The 27095-nt window shown below is 53.1% G+C and overlaps 1 protein-coding gene across 1 annotated transcript in view; it reads right to left on the bottom strand.

Annotated features, from left to right (window-relative positions):
- Window positions 1-2942: 2942 nt before the first annotated feature.
- Window positions 2943-27095, bottom strand: part of PLOD1 (procollagen-lysine,2-oxoglutarate 5-dioxygenase 1) — a 41354-nt gene continuing 17201 nt past the window's right edge. Inside the window, exons 5-19 of the mRNA XM_021936033.2 lie at window positions 25741-25853; window positions 24091-24154; window positions 21667-21764; window positions 20984-21085; window positions 20301-20432; window positions 18290-18411; window positions 15677-15781; window positions 14802-14927; window positions 14307-14448; window positions 13246-13359; window positions 12523-12588; window positions 11677-11781; window positions 7405-7551; window positions 5488-5613; window positions 2943-3828 (exon numbers count right to left, since the gene is read on the bottom strand). Coding sequence (XP_021791725.2) covers window positions 3673-3828; window positions 5488-5613; window positions 7405-7551; window positions 11677-11781; window positions 12523-12588; window positions 13246-13359; window positions 14307-14448; window positions 14802-14927; window positions 15677-15781; window positions 18290-18411; window positions 20301-20432; window positions 20984-21085; window positions 21667-21764; window positions 24091-24154; window positions 25741-25853 — 1718 coding nt within the window. The 3' untranslated portion in view covers window positions 2943-3672. The remainder of the gene's footprint in view (window positions 3829-5487; window positions 5614-7404; window positions 7552-11676; window positions 11782-12522; window positions 12589-13245; window positions 13360-14306; window positions 14449-14801; window positions 14928-15676; window positions 15782-18289; window positions 18412-20300; window positions 20433-20983; window positions 21086-21666; window positions 21765-24090; window positions 24155-25740; window positions 25854-27095) is intronic.

Here is a 27095-nt window from a genome sequence, read left to right as displayed (position 1 = left end):
AGTTGCTAGCTGCCTTGTACTGGGTCGGATTGTTTCCTACTCCACAATCTCTGGACTCCCTAAGGGAGGAACTCTAAATTCCACTTCCATTCTGAGGGCAGGAACTATAAATTCCATTTCCTTTTTTTTTTTTTTTTTTTTTTGAGACGCTCTCGCTCTGTTGCCCAGACTGGAGCACAGTGGCACCATCCTGGCTCACCGCAACCTCCACCTCAGGCAATTCTCCCGCCTCAGTCTCCCCACTAGCTGGGATTACAGGTGTGCACCACCATGCCTGGCTAATTTTTGTATTTTTAGTAGAGATGGGGTTTCACCATGTTGGCCAGGCTGGTCTCACTCCTGACCTCAGGTGATCCACCCGCCTCGGCCTCCCAAAGTAATGGGACTACAGGCGTGAGCCACCATGCCCAGCCTTCCTTTTCCTTAACATAATCTTGCCCAAGTCAGGTGGAAGCCTGGGTATTCTCTCTCCTAAACATCTCTCCTGCCCACTCCCTCCTCTTCCCTTAACTTCCCTGCAAGCATTGGTCTAGGCTCTGGTCACTTGCCTGGACTGCTGTAGGAGCCTCTGAATCCATTCCCAGGCATTTAGTCTTGTACTCTGCCCAGCAGCTAGGCTCTCTCTGAAACACATCTGCAAACTTGCCCGGCAAGTAGAGGAAATCTCGCAGTTTGTAGATATGTTTCAACCCATCACCATGTGTTTCTCATTGAGATGGCTGAATTCTTGTTTCGACCCTCTGGCTCACAAAACTCTCCTAGCAGTGCTAAGTGTTATTGGGAATGGGTGCAGAGCACATTGATGTATTCATGTACAACTCCAGGAGACCTTTCTTTCTTACCTTACCTTGTTTTTTTTTTTTTTTTTTTTTTTTTAGACAAGAGTCTTGCTCTGTCACCCAGGCTGGAGTGCAGTGGCGCGATCTCAGCTCACTACACTACAACCTCTGCCTCCCAGGTTCAAGCGATTCTCCTGAGTAGTTGGGATTACAGGCATGTGCCACAAAGCCCACCTTATTTTTGTATTTTTAGTAGAGATGGGGTTTTGCCATGTTGGCCATGCTGGTTGAGAATTCCTGGCCTCAAGTGATCCTCCCACCTCGGCCTCCCACTGCACCCGGTCCATATAACTTTTTTTTTTTTTGGTGACAGGTTCTTGTTCTGTCCCCCAGGTTGGAGTGTTGTGGTGCAATCTTGGCTCACTGCAACCTCCACCTCCCAGGTTCAAGTCATTATCCCAGCTCAGCCTCCCAAGTAGCTGGGATTACAGGCACCTGCCACCACACCTGGCTAATTTTTGTATTTTTTGTAGAGATGGGGGTTTGCCATGTTGGCCAGGCTGCTCTCGAACTCTTGACCTCAAGTGAGCCACCCACCTCTGCCTCCCAAAGTACTGGGATTACAGGCGTGAGCCACAGCATCCGGCCCCCCATGTTACCTATTTTGTTTGACTTTTTCATGATGAAGATGCATTTGTAATCAGAAAAAAGTTAACAGTTAAAAACAACCCTAGGCCGGGCACAGTGGCTCACGCCTGTAATCCTAGCACTTTGGAAGGCTGAGGCAGGTGGATCATCTGCGGTCAGGAGTTCGAGACCACCCTGGCCAACATGGTGAAACCCTGTCTCTACTAAAAGGACAAAAACTAGCTGGGTGTGGTGGCGGGTGCCCGTAATCCCAGCTAGTCATGAGGCTGAGGCAGGAGAATCGCTTGAACCCGGGCAGCAGAGGTTGCAGTGAGCCAAGATTGCGACATTGCACTCCAGCCTAGGCGACAGGGCAAGACTCCATCTCAAAAACAAAAACAAAAACAACCCTAATATACACAAATACACACACAGGCTTGTGTTGGCACAAACCAGCTCAAGAACCTTCAAAAAACAGATTAGACATGGTGGCTTTCAGAGAGAGGAACTGAGCAGCTGCGGGGAAAGGATGAGAGAAAGATTAAGATTTGTGCTGTTTGAATTTATGATGAGTCAAATTTGAAAATGAAAAGACTCAATTTTTTTTTTTTTTTAATTGAGACGGAGTCTTGCTCTGTCGCCCAGACTGGAGTGCAGTGGCCCGATCTCGGTTCATTGCAACCTCTGCCACCTAAGTTCAAGCGATTCTCCTGCCTCAGCCTCCCGAGTAGCTGGGATTACAGGTGCATGCCACCGCACCCAGCTAATTTTTTTGTATTATTAGTAGAGACAGAATTTCACCACGTTGGCCAGCCTGGTCTCAAACTCCTGACCTTAGGTAATCCGCCTGCCTTGGCCTCCCAAAATGCTAGGATTACAGGCATGAGCCACTGTGCCTGGCTTTTAAAAGACTTTCAGGCTGGGTGGGGTGGCTCACACCTGTAATCCCAGTACTTTGGGAGGCCGAGGCGGATGATCACTTGAGGTCAGGAGTTTGAGACCAGCCTGGCCAACACCGTGAAACCCCGTCTCTACAAAAATTACAAAAATGTGTCGGGCATGGTGGGGCATACCTATAATCCCAGCTACTTGGGAGGCCGAGAAGCTAGCACGACCCTTCTTAAAGGCTCTAAAAAGAGGGCTCTTGGCTGGGCGCAGTGGCTCACACCTGTAATCCCAGCACTTTGGGAGGCCAAGGTGGGTGGATCACCTGAGGTCAGGAGTTCAAGACCAGCCAGACCAACCTAGTGAAACCCTGTCTCTACTAAAAAAAACAAAAATTAGCTGGGCGTGGTGATGGGTGCCTGTAACCCCAGCTACTTGAGAGGCTGAAGCAGGAGAATTACTTGAACCCGGGAGATGGGGGTTGCAGTAAGCCAGGATCGCACCATTGCACTCCAGCCTAGAAGACAGAACGAGACTCCGTCTCAAGAAGAAAAAAAGAAAAAAAAAAAAAGAGGGCTCTTAAAACCTCTCCCTGTAGACACTCACACCAAGATGCACGCATACCCACTCGCCCTGAGCATCTTCTCTTCAGTGGTTTAAATGACCTTTAATAGAAACTCTCCAGTTTCTGACGGTCTGTCCCTCTCTTCGGAGGCATCCAGGACAGGGTGACCCAGTACGGTGTGTGGACATGTCACTCCCCTCCCTACAGGCAAGTAGAAGATTGAGCTGTGCACAGATGCCTCTTCTGTCTCCCAAGAGGTTCTCTGGAGTCGCTGTCTCCAGGGGACTACAGTTTGCTCTCATGACCAGCCACGGAGGCAGAAGTCCCAAACTCAGGGCGGCCCTTGGAGTCTGATCTAGGCGTCTTTACCCCAAAACTTGAAGCAGAAGTCCCTGGTGCAACAGCTGTGCCTGGGAGAAGCTCTGGCCGTGGCTTCTCACCCACAGAGTCTTTCTGGGCAACTTGAAGAAGCCCCTGTTCTGCTCAAGTCTCACCGCACGGAAGAGGTGGAGGAAGGGGGCCTTGGTTTTTCAGGAAGATAGGTTGGAGAGGACGAGTCACTACAAAGCAGTAAAAGTGAACAGTGTCTCCAGGGGCTGGGTCCAGAGCACCACGGAGAGCCCCAGCCATGGAGGTGTGTTCCGTCTCTGGCCTATAGGAATCTCTCTGAATCTCTCTGATTGGTGGCTCCTAGAGCAATGGGAAGTCAAGAGCCAGGAGGCTGGACTGGGTTCCCCGGGACCCCGAGGTCCCAGAGGCTGCTGGGCAGTGGTTGTCAGCAAAGAAGAAAGGTCCAAGAGGGTCAGGCCTGGTCAATTAGGGATCGACGAAGGAGACTGCGATGTAGCGGGTGCCCCTGGTGGTGGGGAGCCCCTCGTGGTAATGCGTGAGTCGTCCAGGGTGCATGAGGGTCCAGCCCTTCCTCGGGGCTCGGATGGAACAGTTGTAGCGCAGGAACCGACAGCCCCCGCCCTGGGAGACAGAAAATACCAGTGCCCTTTCTCCACTGCCCCCTGCCCGTCTGTTCTCCCGTATGTCACGGCCAAGTGGCCCTCAGCACTGCCGGCCTTGGGATGCCTTCTGGAGTGACAGCCACAAGCACTACCTAAGGAAGACACTAAACAAAGAGTAGTGGCCGGGCGTGGTGGGTCACGCCTGTAATCCCAGCACTTTGGGAGGCCGAGGCGGGTGGATCGCCTGAGGTCAGGAGTTCAAGACCAGCCTGGCCAACATGGTGAAACCCTGTCTCTATTAAAAATACAAAAACCAGCTAGGCGTAGCAGCACACGCCTGTAATTCCAGCTACTCGGAAGGCTGAGGCAGAATTCCTTGAACCCAGGAGGCAGTGAGCTGAGGTCGCTCCACTGCACTCCAGCCTGGGCAACAGAGTGAGCCTCTGTCTCAAAAAAAACAACAACAAAGAGTAAGTGATCAAGGGCTCTAGCCTTGGAGTCAGGCAAACATCATCTCCACTCTCTACTAACTGTGACCCACCTGAGCTTCAGTTTCCCCTTCTGTAACATGGGGGTTAAACAGAACAGGGCTGTGAGAATTAAACGAGATATTACAAATAAGAGCTGAGGACCAAGTTTCCCAACCTCACTGCTATAGACAATTTGCTGTGGAAGCCTGTCCCGGGCATCTCTGACTTCTACCCACTAGATGCCAGTAGCCCCTCACAGTTGTAAAAACCAACTATGTCTCCAGCCACTGCCAATGTCCCTTGGAGGCCACAATTGCTCCTGGTTGAGAATCCTTGGATTAGGGATACCTGATATGTTTGTTTTAAGCTCTCAAAAAATTATAGCTCCAGCTTGGGCAACATAGTGAAACCCCATCTCTACAAACAAGAAAAAAAATTAGCTGGGTATGGTGGCACAGGCCTGTGGTCCCAACTACTTGGGAGGCTGAGGTGGGAGGATTGCTTGGGTATAGGAGGTTGAGGCTACAGTGAACTGTGATCATGCCACTGCACTCCAGCCTGGGTGACAGAGTAAGACCCTGTCTCAAAAAAAAAAAAAAAAAAAAGATTATAGCTGTTTTTATGGGCATTCTTCATAGCACTCAGCCCAGGGCTAAGTTCAAAAAACCTCTTTTTATTTTTTTGGAGACAGAGTCTTGCCCTGTTGCCCAGGCTGGAGTGCAGTGGCACAATCTTGGCTCACTGCAACCTCCACCTCTTGGGTTCAAGAGATTTTTATGCCTCAGCCTTCTAGCCTTCTGGGTAGCTAAGATTACAGGTGTGTGCTACCACGCGCAGCTATTTTTTGTATTTTTAGTAGAGATGGGGTTTCGCCATGTTGGCCAGGTTGGTCTCAAACTCCTGGCCCCAAGTGATCTGCCTGCCTTGACGTCCCGAAGTGCTGGGATTACAGGCATGAGCCACCATGCCCAGCCCAAAAATCTCTTAAAATAGTAGCTTAAGAGCCTGGCCCCTCCTCCTACTAGATTGTGACCCCTTCCAGGAAGCCCTCCCATAGACCCCTACCCTTTTTTTTCTGGTTCCCTGGCACTGGTTCCCCAGCACTGATACCCCAGGGCCCCTCTGCCTCAACCACCCTGAAGGCTGTCCCCAGCCAGCCCTCAATGTCCCCACTGCTGGCCCCTTGACCCCGGCTGGCTCCTGCTCACCTCGTAATCTACCCCAACTCGGTTCAGGGCGATGTTGATGGTGAAAGTGGAGGCATCATGGTGCGGCATCAATGAAGGCTGCTCATCAGGCTTGTAGCGGACGACAAAGGCCAGGTCAAACTGGGCCTGTACCAAGGCAGGGGGACAAGAGAGGTCGTGTTAGTGAAGGAGGCCACAAAGGCCAGGAGAGGAGGGTGCACACACGAGGCCTGGTCTGGCCTGCTGCAGGTCAGCGTACAGCGGCTAGGTCTGCATGGGGCTGTATGCTCCAGTGCCTGCAACTGCCTGGCACAGAAAAGGTTCTCAACAAAAATGTATGGACAGAGGGGAAAGAGGGAGTGAAGGAAGAGAAGGGAAGGGAAGGAAGGAAGAAAGGAAGGGAGAGAGTGAGGGAGGAAAAGGGAAGATAAGAAATGAAAGGGAAGGAGGCCAGACATGGTGGCTCACACCTGTCCCATCTCCACTAAAAATACAAAAAATTAGCCAGGCATGGTGGTGGGCATCTGTAATGCCAGCTACTTGGGAGGCTGAGGCAGGAGAATTGCTTGAACCTGGGAGGCGGAGATTGTAGGGAGGTGGAGATTGTAGTGAGCCAAGATTGTGCCACTGCAATCCAGCCTGGGTGACAAGTGCGAAACAACGTCTCAAAAAAAAAAAAAGAAAAAAAAAAAAGAAAGGAAGGAAAGGAAGGAATGAAAAGACAAAACCAAACGGGAGCATACAATCCTCACAACCCTTTCTGGCAACTATCCAGGCTGGATTCCCTGAGGCAGGACCCAGGCACCTGGAGAAACCAGGGACCAAGGAAGGAACTGAGTGAGGACTGGAGAAAGCCAAGGCAGCAGTGGACAGACACATGAGTGACAGCACTGGAAAGAACTGTGAGAATTAACCAAGGCCAGCCAGGTAACGGGGAATCACAGTGAGCATTCAAGGGATGAACGACTGCTGTCAGTAACGGGAGTTCAGGGTTTTCCTCACTATTTTCCTCACTTCTTCCTCACATCCAAAGAAGGCTGCTTCGGATGAAGCAGGGCGCAAGTGTGGGGCACAGGCTTGCGGCTAGGGAGGGAGTGGGCACGCTGGCCGGCTACGGCGGGCGGGGGTGCTTTTTTGGTGGGCTGGTACAGGAGCCACTGAGGCAGGGTTAATGACAACGAAGAAAGAGTCAAAAGGGCTGAGGTCGGTCGGGCATGGTGGCTCATGCCTGTAATCCCAGCACTTTTGGAGGCAGAGGTGGGCGGATTACTTGAGGTCAGGAGTTCGAGACCAGCCTGGCCAACAAGGTGAAACCCTGTCTCTACAAAAAACTATAAAAATTAGCTGGGCATGGTAGCGCACGCCTGTAATCCCAGCTACTCATGAGACTGAGTAAGACTCCATCTCAAAAAAAAAAAAAAAAAAGCCCGGGGCGGTGGCTCAAGCCTGTAATCCCAGCACTTTCGGAGGCCGAGACGGGCGGATCACGAGGTCAGGAGATCGAGACCATCCTGGCTAACATGGTGAAACCCCATCTCTACTAAAAAATACAAAAAAGTAGCCGGGCGAGGTGGCGGGCGCCTGTAGTCCCAGCTACTCGGGAGGCTGAGGCAGGAGAATGGCGTAAACCCGGGAGGCGGAGCTTGCAGTGAGCTGAGATCCACTCACCCCTGTCCCTCCCAGGCCCCCTACTCCTCCCCACCCCTCCCAACTTCTCCACCACTTCCCACCCCACCCTTGCTCTTCCCAATCCCATCCCCACCCCTCCGTCCCTCTGCCTCATGCCCCACCCTTGCCCCTCCCACGCTCCCCATATCCCCACTCCACCTCAGCCCCTCCAGCTTCTCCACCTCCCACTCTACCCCCACCAGTCCCAGCCACTCCACTGACACCCCACCCAACCGTCCCCGCATCCTGGCTATGCCCCAGCTTGCCCACCCTGGTGTAGTAGCCGGGGTAGAGCTTCTCCGTCATGGGCGCAATGTACTCCAGCAGGAATTTGTGCCACTCCCGCTCAAAGCCGATCTGGTTCATGTGGATGTCAATAGTCGGCACATTCTCGTAGCCACCCTGGATGCGGCTGTCCTGGAGGTGACCGAGGCGAGTGTTTAGGCAGAATTCTAGGATGGCCCCCAGGCTCCCACACCCTGGTGCTCTGTCTACTCCCTTCCCCTATACCCAGGAATGTGACGGGACCATGTTATATTATATGAGAAAACTGAATGGGCTTTGCAGATACAATTAAGGCCCCTAATCAGTTGACTTTGAGTTAATCAAATGGGAGACTGATTTGAGTTAATCAAACGAGAGTAGGTCAGGGGGGCCTTCCCGCAGATGCAGGAAGACTTTTTTTTTGAGATAGGGTATCCCTCCGTCGCACAGGTCAGAGTGCAATAGCGCAACTTCAGCTCACTGCAGCCTCAACCTTCCAGGCCTAAGTGATCCTCCCACCTCACCCTCCCGTGTAGCTGGGACTACAGGCACACACCACCATGCCCAACTAATTTTATTTTTATTATGTTTATTTTTGTGTGTGTGTGACAGAGTCTCACTCTGTTGCCCAGGCTGGAGTGCAATGGTGCCATCTCAGCTCACTGCAACCTCCACCGCCTGAGTTCAAGCGATTCTCCTGCCTCAGCCTCCCAAGTAGCTGGGATTACAGGCATGCACCACCATGCCCGCTAATTTTTTTTTTTTTTTTTTGAGACAGAGTCTGGCTCTGTCATCCAGGCTGGGGTGCAGTGGCGTGATCTTGGCTCACTGAAAGCTCCTCCTCCTGGGTTCATGCCATTCTCTTGCCTCAGCCTCCTGAGTAGCTGGGACTACAGGTGCCCGCCACCACACCCGGCTAATTTTTTGTATTTTTAGTAGAGATAGGGTTTCACCGTGTTCGCCAGGATGGTCTCGATCTCTTGACCTTGTGATCCACCCGCCTCGGCCTCCCAAAGTGCTGGGATTACAGGCGTGAGCCACCACACCCGGCCTTTTTTTTTTTTTTTTTTTAGTAGAGATGGGGTTTCATCATGTTGGCCAGGCTGGTCTCGAACTCCTGACCTCAGGTGATCTGCCCACTTCAGCCTCCCAAAGTGCTGGGATTACAGGTGTGAGCCACGTGCCCGGCCACTAATTTTATTCTTTGTAGGGATGAGGTCTCTCTATGTTGCCCAGGCTGGTCTTGAACCCCTGGGCTCAAGCGATCCTCCTGCCTCAGTCTCCCAAAGTGCTGGGATTACAGGCATGAACCACTGCACCTGGCTAAAGGAGGATCTTGAAGAGAGACTCTGTCTCTTGCTGGCCTTGAAAAAGCAAGTTAAGTTCTACAGCTGCAGGGGAATGAATTCTGCAACAACCAACTGAGTTTGGAATGGAACCCTGGGCCTCAGATGAGACTCCAACCCCAGGTGACACCTCAATGACCCAGCTAAACTGGGCCCAGATTCCTGACCCACAGAAACCAGGAGATAACACATGGGTGTTATTCTGAGCCATGGTCATTTGTTACAGAGCACTGAAAACTTGTTCCAGGGCCAGAGTCAGCTGGAGTCCAATGTCTGGCCCTGTCACTGGAGCACAAGCATCAGCCAGGCCCCAGAATGCATGGGCTAGTCCAGTTCCTGGCTTCTGGAGATCAGCTCAGCAACCAAAGCATGTGGTTTAGGAAGGTAACCAGAACTTCAGGTTAGTCCAGTTGCCACGTCAGAGGTTGGCACACAGGTCCAGGGTCTCATATGCCTTTAAAAATGGTGCCTTAAACTTGGGAACACACATTTCTGTTAAACAACTTAGAAAATGAGGCCAGGCGTGGTGGCTCACGCCTGTAATCCCAGCATTTTGGGAGGTTGAAGTAGGTGGAGCACCTGAGGTCAGGAGTTTGAGACAAGCCTCACCAACATGGTGAAACCCCTGTCTCTACTAAAAATACAAAAATTAGCCAGGCGTAGCGGTGGATACCTGTAAACCCAGTTAGTCAGGAGGCTGAGGCAGGAGAATCACTTGAACCCAGGAGGCGGAGGTTGCAGTGAGCTGAGATTGTGCCATCACACCCCACCTGGATAACAAGCAAAACTCCGTCTCAAAAAAAAAAAAAAAAAAATTATGCATGGTGGCCAGCACCTGTAATCCCAGCTACTTGGGAAGCTGAAGCAAGAGAATCGCCTGAACTCAGAACTCAGGAGGCAGTGGTTGCAGTGAGCTGAGATCACACCACTGTACTCCAGCCTAGGTGACAGAGTGAGGCTCCACCTCACACACAAACAAAAAGAACTTAGAAAATGGGAAGTGGGGAGCCGGGTGCGATGGCTCACGCCTGTAATCCCACCTCTTTGGGAGGCTGAGGCGGGTGGATCACGACATGAGGTCAGGAGTTCGAGACCAGCCTGACCAACATGGTGAAACCCATCTGCACTAAAAATACAAAAATTAGCTGGGCATGGTGGCAGGTGCCTGTAATCCCAGCTACTCGGGAGGCTGAGGCAAAAGAATCACTTGAACCTGGGAGGCGGAGGTTGCAGCGAGCCGAGATGGTACCACTGCACTCCAGCCTGGGTGACAGAGCAAGACTCCATCTCAAAAAAAAGAAAAAGGAAAATGAGAGGTGGGTTGGGGCTTGAAGTGCACGGGAGATACGAATGTTGTAAAACTGTCAGGAGACGAAAAATCCCTTTCTGAAGTTTCTCTTCTGTGAAAGGGGTGAGGGCAGTTTGTTTACTAAGTAATGTTGCCTTTAAGTACAGTGGTGTATTTTTATTCAAGATTGTGCTCTTTTATCAAAATCCTATGGAAATAAATGTTCTGGGATCATTAAAAAAAAAAAAAAAAAAGGTACCTTAGGGCAGACATGGTGGCTCATGCCTGTAATCCCAGAACTTTGGGAGGCTGAGGCAGGCAGATTACTTGAGGCCAGGAGTTCGAGACCAGCCTGGCCAACATGGTGAAACCCAGCCTCTATTAAGAATACAAAAATTAGGCGGGCGCGGTGGCGCAAGCCTGTAATCCCAGCACTTTGGGAGGCAGCCGGGTGGATCGAGGTCCAGGAGATAGAGACTATCCTGGCAAGCTAACATAGGTGAAACCAAAGTCTCATTAAAATAAAAAAGCAGCAGTGAATGGCGCCTGTAGTCTCAACTACTTGGGAGGCAGGATAAGCGTGAACCAGGCGGGCTTACGGTGAGCGAGATCAGCCACTGCGCCAGCCACAGGGCCTGGCGAGACTCGATCTCAAAAAAAAAGAGCCAAAAATTAGCCAGGGATGGTGGCACATGCCTGTAGTCCCAGCTACTGGGGAGGCTGAGGCAAGAAAAGTGCTTGAACTTGGGAAAGGAAGGTTGCAGTGAGCTGACATCACGCCACTGCCCTCCAGCCTAGGTGATACAGTAAGGCACTGTCTCAAAAAAAAAAAAAAATTTACACACACACAAACACATACAACTAAACAAATAAATAATACCAAGATTAGCTGGGCATGGTGGCACACGTCTATAATCTGAGCTACTCAGCAAGCTGAGGCATGAGAATCTCTTGAACCCAGGAGGTGGAAGTTGCATGAGCCAAGATTGCGCAACAGCACTCCAGCCTGGGCGACAGAGTGACAGGTGTCTAAATTAAGTAAGTAAGTAAATACATAAAATGAAATTGTGCCTGGTTCACAACCAGCCTGGGTGACATAGCCAGACCCCGTCTCTATTATTTAAAAAATATATATATATATAAAAAGAAAAAGAAAAAAATGGTGCCTGAACTTTCCAGAACAGGAACAGGTATTGGGATTCTCACGGAGAGAACACAGGGCCTCCCGCTCTCACCAGGCCATCTGCTCCTGCTGTCTGATGAACTTGGACCCGAGAGCCCTTCCTAATGCCCCTCATCCCACTTTGGCCCTTTCCTCCCCAGTTCCTCCTGGGGGAAGTCTAGGGAACCAAGCTAAGCCATTCCAATAGCAAACCAGGAACTGAAAACCTAGTAGCTTACGGTCAAGGCAACTCAAAGCCACACAGTGGCAATAGCAGCTTGGGAACCAAACTCCATCTCGGGTTTCTCAGTCCGTCTACTCCTAACCGCCTGCAGATACCCATGCCAGCACCCCTATGTCAAGAGTCCCAGAGAGGGTGGCTCTCGGACAGTGAGTGGCACTGATGGAGACCCTGGACAGTGAGTGGCACTGATGGAGAGGCGGCCTCCCTGCGGCCCCAGCCCAGGCATCAGGGTCCCCACCTTGTTGTCACCCAGAGACCACTGGCCAAAGTGTTCCATCTCCTCCACCAGTTCATCACAGGCTGCCTCCGTGAAGATGGGGAACCAGTAGACATCCGGGCAGGGCTGGGGAGGGCAGGGACTCAGTCAAGGGGGTCCACAGGGGCACCACGGAATCCTCCTCCCTCTTCAGGGCCCCACACCCAAGCCAGGGAGCCCTCCGAGTGTCCCCAGGCAGCAGGGGCTTGTCAATCCTGGAGAGACTGAGTGGGTCCCTAAAGGGAGAAGGAGGCAGAGCCCAGAGACAGACTTTCGCAGCCGAGGTCACAGAGTCACCAGCGCCAAGGCCAGGAGAGAAACACGGGTATGGAGGGAGGGAGGGGGCAGAGGCCCCAGGCTCGGGGGAAGCAGACATTAGTGAGTAGAGAGAAGTGGCCACTCCCCGCACTGGTCCAGGCACGATGGGCCACAGTGGCCATCACATCTGGGATGTTTTCCTCCTTCCTGCCTAGGCCAGGGAGAGAGGCCCTGCAGACCCCCACCGCCTCCAGCAGGGAAGTGCCAACAGGTGGAGGGGCCATCCCACCGCCCCCCACTCCCATCCCACCACCCCCTACTCCCATCCCACCGCCCCCCACTCCCATCCCACCGCCCCCCACTCCCATCCTACTGCCCCCACTCCCATAGCGCCACCCCCTACTCCCATCCTGCTGTCCCCTACTCCCATCCCACCCCCCCCCCCTCCCATCCCGCCCCCTCCCACTCCTATCCTGCTGTCCCCCACTCCCTGGGGCAAGCGGTTTCCCTTCTGTGCCCTGCCTCCTGCAGCAGGCAAGGCTGGTCCAAGAGGGTGTCCATGGCCCTTACCGTCTCCACCAGCTTCCCCGCCAGGGCCTTGGTGTAGTTCTGGTGGATGTACTTCTCCTTCCAGTCCTGTGGGGAGTGGGAAGCAGGCTAGGGTCCTCACCATTGGCTCAACTGCATGGGATGCTCCAAGCAGACTCCTCAAAGTGGGAGTGAAGGTGCACATGCCTGGCGGAGGCAGGTGTTCACCTGCGCCCACTGGGTGTGTGTGTGTTGTCTGGGTGCACAGGTATGCCCACAGGAGGTGGTGTTTGCACATGTATGTACATGTGTGTGCCCGTGTGTACATGTCTGTGTGCAGGCACGTGCTTACACCCATCAGCTGCGAGCTCCCAACGTCTAGAAACAGTCACAACTGTCTGCCCTTCTGATTATCACAATACCCTCACGGGCAAGACAGTCTGGGACAGTATACCCATTCTGGAGCTAAGATAACTGAGGTCCCCAAAGATGAGAGGCTCAACTAAGTCCCAGTTGATGGCAGAGCTAGGCCACAAACCCAGGCCTCTGAGTCCTGGTCCCTCCTCTAACAGATGGTGTTGGCTCTCTGGACACCCTCCTCTCCCTACCCAAATCCTGCCCGACAGCCTCCTGGGGTGAAGGGAGGGTGGCAGGTGGCCCACAGGGGTCTTGGCTGTTGTAAGGCTCTGAGAGGGAAGCCCCTCAGACTGCAGGATCACTGGGCCCCTTCTGCTCCCAACCCCCAGGTGCCCACCCCAGCCTCACCTCGGGGTTGCTGAACACCTCCCAGAGGTCGTTGTGCAGGTGGGTGGTGCGGTAGCTGTCCAGGGAGAGCAGGTGGCCAAGGGTGTGCCGGTTGGTCAGGAACATGAACACATCCTGGGGAAAGCAAGCCCAGTGGAAGAGGCGCTCCCCCACCCCTCCCCTGCCCCTACGCCTGCCCTGCACACTCCCAGATGGGCAACAGTGCAGCCTCCTCTGCCCACCGGACTGAAGTTCACAAGATCACAGACCAGGTGCAGTCACCCCTGTGTCCCCAAGGCCCAGCCCAGGCCTGACACTGAGAATGCAATCAGGGAAGTCTTCCCAGAGGACTGAACACAGAATGAAAGAAAAAATGCACAAAAGAAAAGGAGCATGCTCTGATCCTGAAATGTTGGTCACAGGGGAAAACTTCATCTTGCTACAGGTTAAAAAAAAAAAAGTCACAAAAATATATGGAGTGGGGCACAGAGATAGGGTGCGGTGTCTCTCGGGCACATCACTTGGAGTACTTTTAGGTGGAAAGTTTCGTTTTCTTTGGGCTATGTCAAAAATGTAAATAAGCCGGGCGCGGTGGCTCACGCCTGTCATCCCAGCACTTTGGGAGGCTGAGGCGGGTGAATCACGAGGTCAGGAGATCGAGACCATCCTGGCCAACATGGCGAAACCCTGTCTCTACTAAAAATACAAAAAATTAGCCAGGCATGGTGGCGGGCGCCTGTAGTCCCAGTAACTCAGGTGAGTGGAGATTGCGCTGCTGCACTCCAGCCTGGGAGACAGAGCAAGACTCCGTCTCAAAAAAAAAAAAAAAAAAAAAGTAAATAAAATAGATGGTGTAAAAACCAGGTCTGCTAAAAGGTCCCTGCAGACCCCTGAGGACCATTGTGCCAGACGGCCCCCATTCCTCCACCAGGCGCTAGTGGCTTCCAAGATGCCCTGCTAGAATCTCAGGAGCTCCCAGGCCTATGGTGACAAGGCGGCCCGCCATGAGGGTCAGAGCTGGAGGCCCACCTTCCCGCCTGCCCCATCCACAGGGCGTCCTGTGCCGCCCACTGCTGGCTGACCTGCTGCCGGACATTGGCACAGAAGGCCATGTCAGGGTCCAGCTTGCTGTGGTGGAAGAGATCTGGGGACTGCAGCTCACCCCGTAGGGCACTGCCTTTGATCAAGTAGATGTTTGAAATATAGGGCACATTCCAGACACCACTGCGGAAGAGAGAGAAAGAGGGTGGGGTCAGAGGCTGGTGGTGGGGAAAATGGAGGGAGTCACAGGCTGGTGGTTGGGAGTCACAGCCTGGGGTCTGGGGAGTCTGGGCCGTGAGAAGGGGAAGGCACAGGCTGGGAGGGCACAACTGTGGTGGTTTGATTCCCCCACCCTGGACACATGGGCCTATTTGTCAGGAAGTCCTTCTATGTGTCTAACTGCAGTCTTCCTTGCTTCAGATTCTACAGGAATCTGAGGGTAACAAAGACAGGAATATTGGGGAGGGATCCCCACAAACCCAGGCAGGAGCCAGATGAAGGTGTCCCTCACCCACCCCCACCCTGCAGGTACTCACATGCGCCGCCCCTGCACAATGTCCACGTAGTCCTCGGAACGGGCATAGTAGCCATCTGCACTGAGAGCCCCCCAGAAGTTCGACCACAGCCTCCCATGCCGGGTCATCAGCGGGGCGATGACGTTCCTGAGGAAGGGAGCACCTCAGTGGGAGTGGGAGGCAGCACTAACCAGGGATGGGGGAGGAGGGAAGGGGGAGGAGGGTGCCCCTCAACCTGCACGCAGGGGTCCCCAAGCACCTCACTGGGACAGACAGTGCCTTGGCTGGGGTGTCAGGGGTTTGGCTCTTCCGGTACCTGCTCCCTTCCATGGGGCAGCCAGGAGCAGACAGGGCAGGACACCTTCTCTATCACAACCTGGGGTATCAGGCTGGGGATCCACAGCTCCGGGTAATGGGTGAGGCCAAGGAGGAGGAGGAGGAGGAGAAAGAGGATGAGGAAGATGAGGAGGAGGAGGAAGAGGGAAAAGGAGGAAGAGGAGGAGGAAGACAAGGAGGAAGATGAGGAGGAGAAAGAGGAGCAGAAGGAGGAAAAAGAGGAGGAAGAGAAGGAGGAGGAGGAAGAGGAGGAGAAAGAGGATGAGGAAGACAAGGAGGAGGAGGAGGAAGAGGAAAAGAAGGAAGAGGAGGAGGAAGACAAGGAGGAAGATAAGGAGGAGAAAGAGAAGCAGGAGGAAAAAGAGGAGGAAGAGGAGGAGGAGGAAGAGGAAAAAGAAGGAAGAGGAGGAAGAAGACAAGGAGGAAGAGGAGGAGGAGAAAGAGGAGCAGAAGGAGGAAAAAGAGTAGGAAGAGGAGGAGGAGGAGGAAGGCAAGGAGGGCTCCCACCCAGGGACCAGGCCAATCCTGAGCAGTGCTGGGCGCAGACGGAGCAGCCTCACTTGTTCTGTTGGATCAGCAGCCGCAGACTGTTGGGCTCGGTCAGGGCCACGTCAGCATCCACGCTGAAGTAGTAGGTGCAGCTGCGGTCTTGCCGGCACAGGTCTCTGCAAGGAGGATGCAGGGTCAGTGCACCTGATCCTGGTGCACTGGTGGCTGCTCACATCTGTGATCAGAGTCTGGCTTCACCACATACCAGCCAAGGGGCTTTAGAGAGGTCACACCGGCAGCCTCAAAGGTCCCTCCCGACTCTGAGTCCCAAACCCCTGGACTTCGGGGCTCTCACCCAAGGCCCAGAGCTTGGCAACTGGTATCAAGTGCCCTGAAAACCCCGGTACTGGGAAGAACACAGCCCACAGGTGCCTACATGGCCCAGGGTGGGGAGTAAGCTGGGGCTGCCTTTCTGAAATGCAATTCGGTAACTTGTACCAAAAGCCTTAAAAATCTATGTTACTTTTGTTTATCTGGTGCAGGACTCAGCAAACGAGGGTCTGTGAGTCAAACTCTGGCCCTCCCTGGTTTTATACAGCTCATGGGCTAAGAACAGCTTTATGTTTTTCCTTTTTTTATTTTTTTATTTTTATTTTATCTTATTTTATTTTATTTTTTTGAGAACGAGTCTCACTCTGTTGCCCAGGTTGGAATGTAATGGTGCAATCTCAGCTCACTGGAACCTCCACCTCCCGGGTTCAAGCGATTCTCCTGCCTCCACCTCCCAGGTAGCTGGGATTAGAGGTGTGCACCACCATGCCCAGCTAATTTTTGTATTTTTAGTAGAGACAGGGTTTTACCATGTTGGCCAGGCTGGTCTCGAACTTCTGACCTCAGGTGATCTGCCCGCCTTGGCCTCCCAGAGTGCCGGGATTACAGGCATGAGCCATTGCACCGGCCTTTTTTCCTTTTTTAGAGATGGGGGTCTCACTGTGTCACCCAAGCTGGAATGCAGTGGCACAATCACAGCTCAGTGCAGCCTCAACTTCCCCAGTTCAAGCAATCCTTGGCCTCCCAAAGTGCTGGGATTACAGGCGTCACCCACTGCACTTGGCTGGTTTTATGTTTTTAAGTGGTTTCAAGAAAAAAAAATCAAAAGAAGAAGATGTAAAAATTATGTGAAGGTCATCACCAGGTGCAGTGGCTCATGCCTGTAATCCCAGCACTCTGGGAGGCTGAGGCGGGAGGATAACTTCAAGCCAGGAGTTTGAGACCAGCCTGGGCAACATAGCAAGATCCTGTCTCTACAAAAAATAAAAATAAATTAGCTAGGCACAGTGGCTCACACCTGTAATCTCAGCACTTAGGGAGGCCGAGGCGAGTGGATCACTTAAGGTCAGGAGCTCGAGATAGGCCTGGACAACATGGTGAAACCCTGTCTCTACTAAAAATACAAAAAGTAGCCAGGTGTGGTGGCATGCACCTGTAATCCCATCTACTCCGGAGGCTGAGGCAGGAGAATCGCTTGAACCCGGGACGGGGAGGTTGCAGTGAGCGGAGATCACACCACTGCACTTTAGCCTGAGTGACAGAGTGAGACTCTGTCTCTAAATAAATAAATAAAAATTTAAAAATTAACTGGATGTGATGGCACATGCCTGTAGTCCCAGTTTCTTGGGGGGCTGAGGTAGGAGGATCGCTTGAACCCAGGGGTTTGAAGCTACAGTAAACTATGATCCTGTCACTGCACTCCAGCCTGGATAACAAGAGTGGCACCAAGTCTCAGAAGAAAAAAAAAAAAAAAAAAGACATGAAAGTCAAATTTCAGTGTCCATAAATGAAATTTTGCTGGAATGCAGCCTCACTCATTCACTTACGTATTATTTGTGACTGCTTCTGTGCTACTAGGTCAGAGCTGAGTGGTTGTAACAGAGCCGGCAGAGCCAATTTGCAAAGATTTATGATCTAGTCCTTAGCAGGAAGCTTGCCAACCTTTGATCTGGACTGTCTGACTCTTCTACAATCAACACAAATTGCTTCTTTCTTTGTTTTTGTTTTGCTTTATGAGACAAGGTCTCGCTCTGTTTCCCAGGCTGGAGCACTGTGGTGCAACCATAGCTCACTGCAACCTCGACTTCCCGGGCTCAAGAGGTCCTCCCTCCTCAGCCTCTTGAGTAGCTGGGACCCCAGGTCCAAGCCACCACGCTTGGCTATTTTTTTTATTTTTGAAGAGATAGGGTCTTGCTATGTTGCCCAAGCTGTTCTCGAACTCCTGGCCTCAAGCGATCCTTCAGCTTTGGCCTCTCAAAGTGCAGGGATTACAGGCATGAGCCACTGCACCCAGCCTTTTTTTTTTTTTTTTAATAATAAAGCAAAACATTCGAGGTTGCCTCCCTAATTGTCAGCCTTTGTCTACTTCTGCCCCCAGTCCTTCCTCTTTCTCTGATTTGCTTCCTGAACCCAAATAACATGGCTCAGCCCTGCTCAGGAGCCCCGGAGGTTGTCAGGACAGAGGCTATTTTCCCATTTGACAGATGGAAACTCCAAGACCCAGAGAGAGGCAGGAACTTGTTAGAGCACACACAGCCTTCTGAACTCCTGTCACTCAGCCTGCTGCTCCTTACCACAGCCACAGCTCCCCGACCCACCACTGTCAGTGGAGAGTACTGTGGCCCACAACTCACGCGCCCATGTTCCTGGCGTCCGCATTCGCCATCTGCACCTCGGGGCCCACTAGCTTCACAGACTGGTACTCGCTGCCATGCTCTGCCAGGAACTCTTCCACCTGAGCCTTGTGGTGCTGCTCCTGGGGGTGAGGATGGGGAAGGGGTTGGGGGGGGTGAGGAGGAGGACACAGCTTCCACCCAGGGACTGCAGCACCTGCTGTCACTGCCATGCTGTGCCCCTTCATCTCTGGCACCCCGGCCATCTGCTTTCCTTTGCCCATGCCAGCCCTGTGCCAGGAACGCCCTTCCCTGGCCATCCTTTGCCCATTCTCCCCTGACCAGGCCAGGCCTTCTAAGGGCCTCTGTCATCAGGATAGAGCCCCGCCACCACTCTTAGGATCCCACATCCAGGGACATTGCTGATTACTAGGTGTGGCCCAGGAATCCACTTTGTTACCAAATGTGTCAGGTGATCCTCGACTTTGCTTTGAAAAACAACAGTCATGTCCGGCGCAGTGGCTCATGCCAGTAATCCCAGCACTTTGGGAGGCCGGAGACGGGCGGATCACAAGGTCAGGAGTTCACTAGCCTGGCCAAGATAGTGAAACCCCATCTCTACTAAAAATACAAAAATTAGCCAGGCATGGTGGCGGGCACTTGTAATCCCAGCTACTCAGGAGGCTGAGGCAGAGAACTGCTTGAACCCGGGAGGCAGAGGTTGCAGTGAGCCAAGATAGCACCACTGCACTCTAGCCTGGGCCACACAGTGAGACTCCATCTCAAAAAAAAAAGGAAAAACAACAGTCCAGCTGGGCATGGTGGCTCAAGCCTGTAATCCCAGCACTTTGGGAGGCCGAGGCGGGCGGATCATGAGGTCAGGAGATCAAGACCATCCTGGCCAACATGGTGAAACCCCATCTCTACTAAAATACAAAAAATTAGCCAGGTGTGGTGGCGGGTGCCTGTAATCCCAGCTACTCGGGAGGCTGAGGCAGGAGAATGGCTTGAACCCAGGAGGCAGAGGTTGCAGTGAATCGAGATCACGCCATTGTACTCCAGCCTGGGCGACAGAGCAAGGCTCTGTCTCAAAAAAAAAAAAAAAAAAAAAATTAGCCAGTTGTGATGGCGCGTGCCTGTAGTCCCAGTCACTTGGGAGGCTGAGGCAGGAGAATCGCTTGAACCCAAGAGGCAGAGGTTGCAGTGAGCCAAGATCGTACCACTGCACTCCAGCCTGGGTGACACAGCGAGACTCTGTCTCAAGAAAAAAAAAAAAAAAGAAAACCATTTTGACTGCCACCAGGTACAATTAGGGAGGATTAACAGGGACAGCGATGGAAGTGAAGATGACAACAGTTAGAAGCACCTATATGTGTCCTGTGCGCCAGGCACCTTTTACGGACTTCACACGTCAACTTGCTTAGCCCTTGCAGCAATTCTGTGTGATTGGACAATTATTATCCCTACTTTTTTGAGACTGAGTTTTGCTCTTGTTGCCCAGGCTGGAGTGCAATGGCGTGATCTCAGCTCACTGCAACCTCTGCCTCGCAGGTTCAAGCGATTCTCCTGCCTCAGCCTCGTGAGTAGCTGGGATTACAGGCATGTGCCACCACAATCAGCTTAACTTTGTATTTTTAGTAGAGGCAGGGTTTCACCATGTTGGTCAGGCTAGTCTCGAACTCCCGACCTCAGGTGATGCACTCACCTCCGCCTCGCAAAGTGCTGGGATTACAGGCGTGAGCCACCACGCCCGACTATTATCCCTATTTTATAGATGAGAAACTAAAGCACAGAGAGGTTGAGTAATGTGCCCAAGGTCACACAGCCAATAAAAATAGCAGCACTGGGATTCAAACTCACCCAGACTGACTCCAAAGTCAACTCAGTGATTTGGGGACACAGTCCACTGGTGACTGTCATTTGGCCCAGATAAGCAAGATTCAGTGAGACCCTCAGGGGTCTCAGGCTATGTTGTGAAGCTGGGCCCTGGACCTAAGCCACATGACGACCCCTCAGAGTGCCTGCTACTCACGTGGTTGTGGATGAAAAGTCGCATGTGTTTCCGGGGGTAGTGGAGCTGCAGGAGCCGCTGGAAGAACAGGGACACGAACGGCGTGGGCTGTTCGATGAACATGCCGACCAGGACCGTGGGCAGAGCTTCATCCTGCACCAGGGAGGGCGGCATGAGTCCAGCAGTGTCCGGCCACAGCACTGCCACTCCACCCCAGGGTGGCCCAAGGAAGCATGTAGACTTCCCAAGAAAGGTGCTCGGGCTGGGGACCTCCAGGCAGGGGGTGCAGGAGGGCAGGGAAGCAGCAGGAAGGTGCCCTGGGGAGGGAGCAGCAGAAGCCCAGGCCTGGAGCAAGGACCTGGTTGAGGGCCTGCTGTCAGGAGATCATGGCTGGTGTGGTGTTCAAGGTGAGTCATAAATGAGGATGAGGTTCATGGGATGGGGAGGGGGCTGCAGGAGAGCCTGAAGGACCAGGCAGAAGAAACCAGAACCTGGACATTTCAGAGGAAGCTAGAGACATGCAGTCTGAGAGGGCTTCCAGGAGAAGGCACTTGGGTGGCAATCGAGATAGAACCCTAGGCAGGGAGATGACCTCTTCACTTTCCACCAAAGACAATGGAGTCTATTCCAGAATCACCCATCTCGACATCTCAGGAGACTGAGCCCCCCGTGTCCCTCAGGCACAGGCCTGGGCGCAGCCTCACCCCAATGCCCTTGAGGCTGCGCAGGCCTTCGTCACACACGGTGCAGCCCGTCTCGAACGTCCAGAAGCGCGGGATGTAGTTGCCCAGGTAGTTCAGCTGCAGCTGTTGGGGAAACGTGGGGTCACAGAGAAGCCGGTCAGCCCTACCCGCCACAGCCCTGACTCACATCTCCCTGGGCCCCTGGTGGGTCAGCAGAATCCAGCCTTCTCCCGCTCCCTAAGACGGTCTTGGAGATAATGCTCCATCCCCAGGAGATCACCAAGCCACTCTGAGAGAGGGCGGGGGAAGGGCTTGGCACTCCAGTGCTTCTCCTGAGAGCTTGTAAAATGCAGATTCCTGGGTCTAGTGCAAACGCGAAATAAAGGTTCACTGAGTGGGTAAATGACTCTGCCCTGGGGTGACAGAGTACAGATGGCTCTGGTAGCCCAGCCTAGGCCTGGATGGGGACAGCAGCCTCCTATGTGTCCTGTGCCCAGCAAGAATAGACGGAGTACCACTGACCAACACAGCAGGAAAAGAAGGCACCACGCTGAGCTCAGATGTGAGGACAGAAGTAGTGAGTTCATAGCAGGCCCCCAGGTAGGTGTTCCTGGCCCCAGGGGGATACTGTGGGGTCACGGTGAGAAAGAAATTGGGGCTCTGGCCCCCCTCGCACACTCCCCAGGGGCTGGGGCCCCCCCTACCTTGGTTGGCCCGTTGCCATGGATCAGGACTGGGAGGGTGTCATAGGCCAGGTTCCTCGCTCTCACATGGCCCATTTCAAACTTGAGCACGACCTCATCTGGGGGTCAGAAAGCACAGCCCCACCCAGCATCAGACCCAGAAGTCAGGCTCAGGGTCCAACCAGTGGGCTCAAATCCCAGCTCTGCAGTGGGTAGATGATGTCCTTGGGCAAGTCACTTCTCTCTATGCCTCAGTTTCAGGAATAATCCCTTCTTCATAGGGTGAGGGGGAGGATTTGTGTTGGGTAAGCGTGGGGCACCAAGCCTGGCCCATGATGAGCACAGAATCCATGGCAACCCCTGTACTTGTTGTGGTTACTTACAGCCAGAAGCAGGGACTGGGAGAAGAACAAAGATGTGGAACATCCCAGCTCCAGGCACCTCAGAAAAGCCCCAAGAGAAAGGGTCTGGGAGGCGCCTTCTCTGAGTAGGCAGAGGAGCACTGAGAAAATGCCAGAGCCACACAAAGGGGAGGCCTGGGCATGATCAGGACAGATCTTGTCCCAGTGGAGGAAGCCCCTTTAGCAGGGCCCCAATACCCATGGTGGGTGGGTGTGTGTGTGTGTGTTTTGAGACAGAGTCTCGCTCTCACCCAGGCTGGAGTGCGCAGTGGCACAATCTCGGCTCACTGCAACCTCCACCTCCCAAGTTCAAGTGGCTCTCCTGCCTCAGCCTCCCGAGTAGCTGGGATTACAGGTTACAGGCACCCGCCACCATGCCCAGCTAATTTTTGCATTTTTAGTAGAGACGGAGTTTCACTATGTTAGCCAGGATGGTCTTGATCTCCCGACCTTGTGATCCGCCCGCCTCGGCCTCCCAAAGTGCTGGGATTACAGGCGTGAGCCACCACACCCGGCCCATTTTTTTTTTTTTTTTTTTTTTTTTTTGAGACAGAGTCTCATTCTATTGCCCAGCCTGGAGTGTAGTGGCATGATCTTGGCTCACTGCAACCTCCACCTCCCAGGTTCAAGTGATTTTCCTGCCTCAGCCTCCCGAGTAGCTGGGATTACAGGCACATGCCACCATGCCCAGCAAATTTTTGTATTTTTAGTAGAGACAGGGTTTTGCCATGTTGGTCAGGCCGGTCTCGAACTCCTGATCTCTGGTGATCCACCCGCCTTGGCCTCCCAAAGTGCTGGGATTACAGGCATGAGCCACTGTGCCCAGCCCCCAATACCCATGTTTGATCCTATTAGTCTACACATAGGAAAATGGGTATTTCAGCTGGGCACGCTGGCTCACACCTGTAATTCCAGTACTTTGGGAGGCGAAGTGGGAGGATCACTTGAGCCCAGGAGTTTGAGACAAGCCTGCGCAACATAGCGACACCCTGTCTCTATTTTAAAAATTAAAATAGGCACGATGGCTCACGCCTGTAATCTCAGCACTTTGGGAAGCCGAGGCAGGCAGATCACCTGAGGTCAGCAGTTCGAGACCAGCCTGGCCAACATGGTGAAACCCCGTCTCTACTAAAAAAATACAAAAATTAGTCGGGCTTGGTGGCGTGCGCCTGTAATCCCAGCTACTTGAGAGGCTGAGGCAGGAGAATTGCTTGAACCTGGGAGGCTGGGAGGCAGAGGTTGCAGTGAGCTGAGAATTCGCCACTGCATTCCAGCCTGGACGACAGCGCAAGACTCCATCTTAAGACAAAAAAAAAAAAAGGAAAACAGATAGCTGCTGACCTGCCTGGATCTGAACTTAGTGCTTCTTAACCCCCAGAAACCACAGGCAAAGGGCACACTGTTTCTGCATGTTTCTGGGAGCAGAGCCGTAGCTTTCATCAGATTCTCAAAAGGGCCATTTAGCCAGAAAGTCAGCAATGAGTGGATTTGGTTCACTTCCCTTTTGGAAAGATAAGAAAACTGAGTCCCCTGTGGGGAGGAGGTGTGACTTGCTTGAGATCACTCAGGAAGACCTACGGCAAAGCAATGTCATCACCAGCCACAGACACGAGGCCAGGCCCAGGGATGTTTGTGGCATCAAGGGTCAAGTAGCCTTTTGCTTCCCAAGCTGCCTATGCCACCAGCTGAGTTCCTGCCCCCAGCCTAGGACTGCTTCACCTGGAAGGTGGGAGGGCCGGGAAAGCAGGGAAGGAGCGCCCACCTGCAAGGACCTCGTATGCAGGGCAGGGGGTCCAGCACCTGCTGTGCACATCCCCCAACTCCTCCCAGACTGAATGCTCACCTGTCCCAGGCCCCCAAGAGAGACACGGCTCTGTGCCGGGACATCCAAGTGGTCCCTGGGGACCTAGGGATGAACCCAGTGACCTCCCAGCACAATGGCCAGAAAGAAGCAGCCCAGTTCTCCTCCTTGGGCTCAGGCTCTGCCAGGAATCCTTCCTATCACCCCTCTCAGGATCCACCCCTCCCCATGGGGGCTGCTCACCCAAAGCTCCATCCAGGTTCTGGAAGATACGGCAGCGGTGGTCCAGGGTGATATTGATCTGTTCCTGCACGAAAGAGGGTACCAGGCTGCAGCAGGGACAGGCCCTGGGGGGTCTCACCCAGTGGGGGGAATTCCCCTCACAGTCTCACCCAGTCGGGGGAATCTGTCCCCCAGCCTCGGCCCTTTCTCCCCACACCTACTCTGCCATATCACATCAGGGCAGTTGGGTGCCCAGAGAAGGCCAGCAGCCAAGCTCCTGGGGTCTACAGTCTAGTGGCTCCATTCACAGAAAACCAGGGACTCTGAACTGGAAGGAATCTAAGAATGCAGCCGGCTCACCTACAACAACGACGGCCGTAAGAGTAACCAGCGCCTGCCAAGCACATAGCTACTCCAAATATTCTGTTTTTTGAGACAGAGTTTCCCTCTTGTCAACCAGGCTGGAATGCAGTGGCATGACCTTGGCTCACTGCAACCTCTGCCTCCCGGGTTCGAGCAATTCTCCTGCCTCAGCCTCCCGAGTAGCTGGGACTACAGGTGTGCACCACCATGCCTAATTTTTGTTGTTGTTGTATTTTTAGTAGAGATGGGGTTTTGCAATGTTGGGCAGGCTGGTCTCGAACTCCTGACCTCAGGTGATCCACCCGCCTCGGCCTCCCAAAGTGCTGGGACGACAGGCATAAGCCACTGCGCCTGGCCACTACTCCAAATATTCTACACATGGGTCGGGTGCAGTGACTCACACCTGTCATTCCAGCACTTTGGGAGGCTGAGGCAGAAGGATCACTTGAACCTAGGAGTTTGAGATCAGCCTGGGTAACACAGCGAAATTTCATCTCTATAAAAAAATTTTAAGGGGGCGCATGCCTATAGTCCCAGCTACTCAGGAGGCTGAGGTGGGAGGATCGCTTGAGTCCGGGAGGCTGAGGCTGCAGTGAGCTATGTTTCTGCCACTGCACATCAGCCTGGGTGACAGTGAGACCCTATCTCAAATAAATAAATAAAATATTCTACATATATTAATCAGTTTAATCCTGACAACATCTCTGTGAGAAAGTACTATCATTATTGCATTATTTTAATTTTAATTTTTTTATTTTTTTAATTAATTAATTTTTTTTGAGACAGAGTCTTTCTCTTGTTTTCCAGGCTGGAGTGCAATGGCACGATCTCGGCTCACTGCAACCTCCACCTCCCAGGTTCAAGCAGTTCTTCTGCCTCAGCCTCCTGAGTAGCTGGGATTACAGGCACCCGCCACCACACCCGGCTAATTTTTGTATTTTTAGTAGAGACAGGGTTTCATTATGTTAGCCAGGCTGGTCTCAAACTCCTGACCTCAGGTGATCCACCCACCTTGGCCTCCAAAAGTGCTGGGATTACAGGTGTGAGCCACCGCCTCTGGCCCATTATTGCATTTTATAACGGAAAAAACAAGGCACAGAGAAGCTGCCCGATGTCACACAACTAGTAAACGGTGAGCTGGGATTAGAACCCAGGCACCTTGGCCCTGAAGTCCTTATTCTGAACCACTGAACAATGCTGCCTCTAAGACACCAACCCGGAGGTTCAGGCCTGAGAGGAGCTGTTCCCATGCAGCCTGGCCAGTGGATCCCCAGTTCCCTCTCCTTTGGCCCACCCCCTGCCTCTTACCCTCTTCTCTGGGTCCAAGAAGATCTTGGTGTAAAACAGCTGGTCGCTGTCGCTGTCCTGGCCCTCCCACTCGGCCACCAGTTTGCTGAGGTTGGGGGCATAACCGATGAAGCCTGAAGGTTGGTGGGTGGGGATACCAAGACAGACCCTTAGCTTCCAGCCTGTAACCCAGGGGCCTCCTCCCACCCTTCCCTCTCATCCACCTCCACTCATATGCTCACAAACCCTGCCACCTCTCAGAAGTCCTGAATTGACAGGAGGTGGGGCTGCACGTTGGAAATGGGCCTGCCAGTGAATGCCACTTGTTAGTGAGTTCCTACTGACCCCAAGAATAATGGTGCCCACTAACCTGTACTGTTCAGTGCTGGGCACCACATAGGTGGTGAAGAAACGGATTGGGCGAGGATCCCCCGGAGAGCAGGGCTGGGAGGATACAGGCCTGGTGCCCCTTCTTACAGTTACCTGGGAAACTTGGCCCAGAGAAGGGCAAGGCTGGGCCAAGCTCACACAGCGCCTTGGGGGCTGAGACCCGGCATAGTGGGAAAGCCCACATGGGCTCCTAGCTACAGTACAGACTGGTGACAGGCAACCACAAGAGTAATGGGACACCCCTACTCCTGGGCCTGCGCCAGGGCAAGGCCATCTGGACTGTGCTTACTCTGGACCAGTGGAAAAAAGTGTCTGTTCAGGGCAGATGGCAGATCCCCATCTGAGGTTGAAAAGAGGCCTGTGGATTTTATTCTCCATGCAGTGGAAAGTCATTAAGTGATGTGTGTGAATTTACATCTTATTTATTTATTTATAAGACGGAGTCTCGCTCTGTTGCCCAGGCTGGAGTACAGTGGCATGATCTTGGCTCACTGTAAGCTCCGCCTCCCAGGTTCACGCCATTCTCCTGCCTCAGCCTCCCGAGTAGCTGGGACTACAGGCGCCCGCCACCACGCCTGGCTAATTTTTTGTATTTTTTTTTTTGAGACGGCGTCTCACCGTGTGGCCCAGGCTGGAGTGCAGTGGCACGATCTCGGCTCACTGCAAGCTCCACCTCCCGGGTTTACGCCATTCTCCTGTCTCAGCCTCCCGAGTAGCTGGGACTACAGGCGCCCGCCACCATGCCCGGCTAGTTTTTTGTATTTTTAGTAGAGATAGGGTTTCACCATGTTAGCCAGGATGGTCTCAATCTCCTGACCTCATGATCCGCCCACCACGGCCTCCCAAATCGCTGAGATTACAGGTGTGAGTCACCATGCCTGGCCTTGGATTTGCATCGTTTAAAGACCCCTCTGGCTGCTGGATGGAGAATGGCCTGGAAGGGCATGAAGGTAGGGATTGGCAGAGCAGTAAGGAGGCTCCTACCG

This window comes from Papio anubis, chromosome 1 (genome assembly GCF_008728515.1).
Source record: "Papio anubis isolate 15944 chromosome 1, Panubis1.0, whole genome shotgun sequence".
Taxonomy (NCBI): domain Eukaryota; kingdom Metazoa; phylum Chordata; class Mammalia; order Primates; family Cercopithecidae; genus Papio; species Papio anubis.
This window is presented reverse-complemented; position numbering and strand designations above follow the sequence as displayed.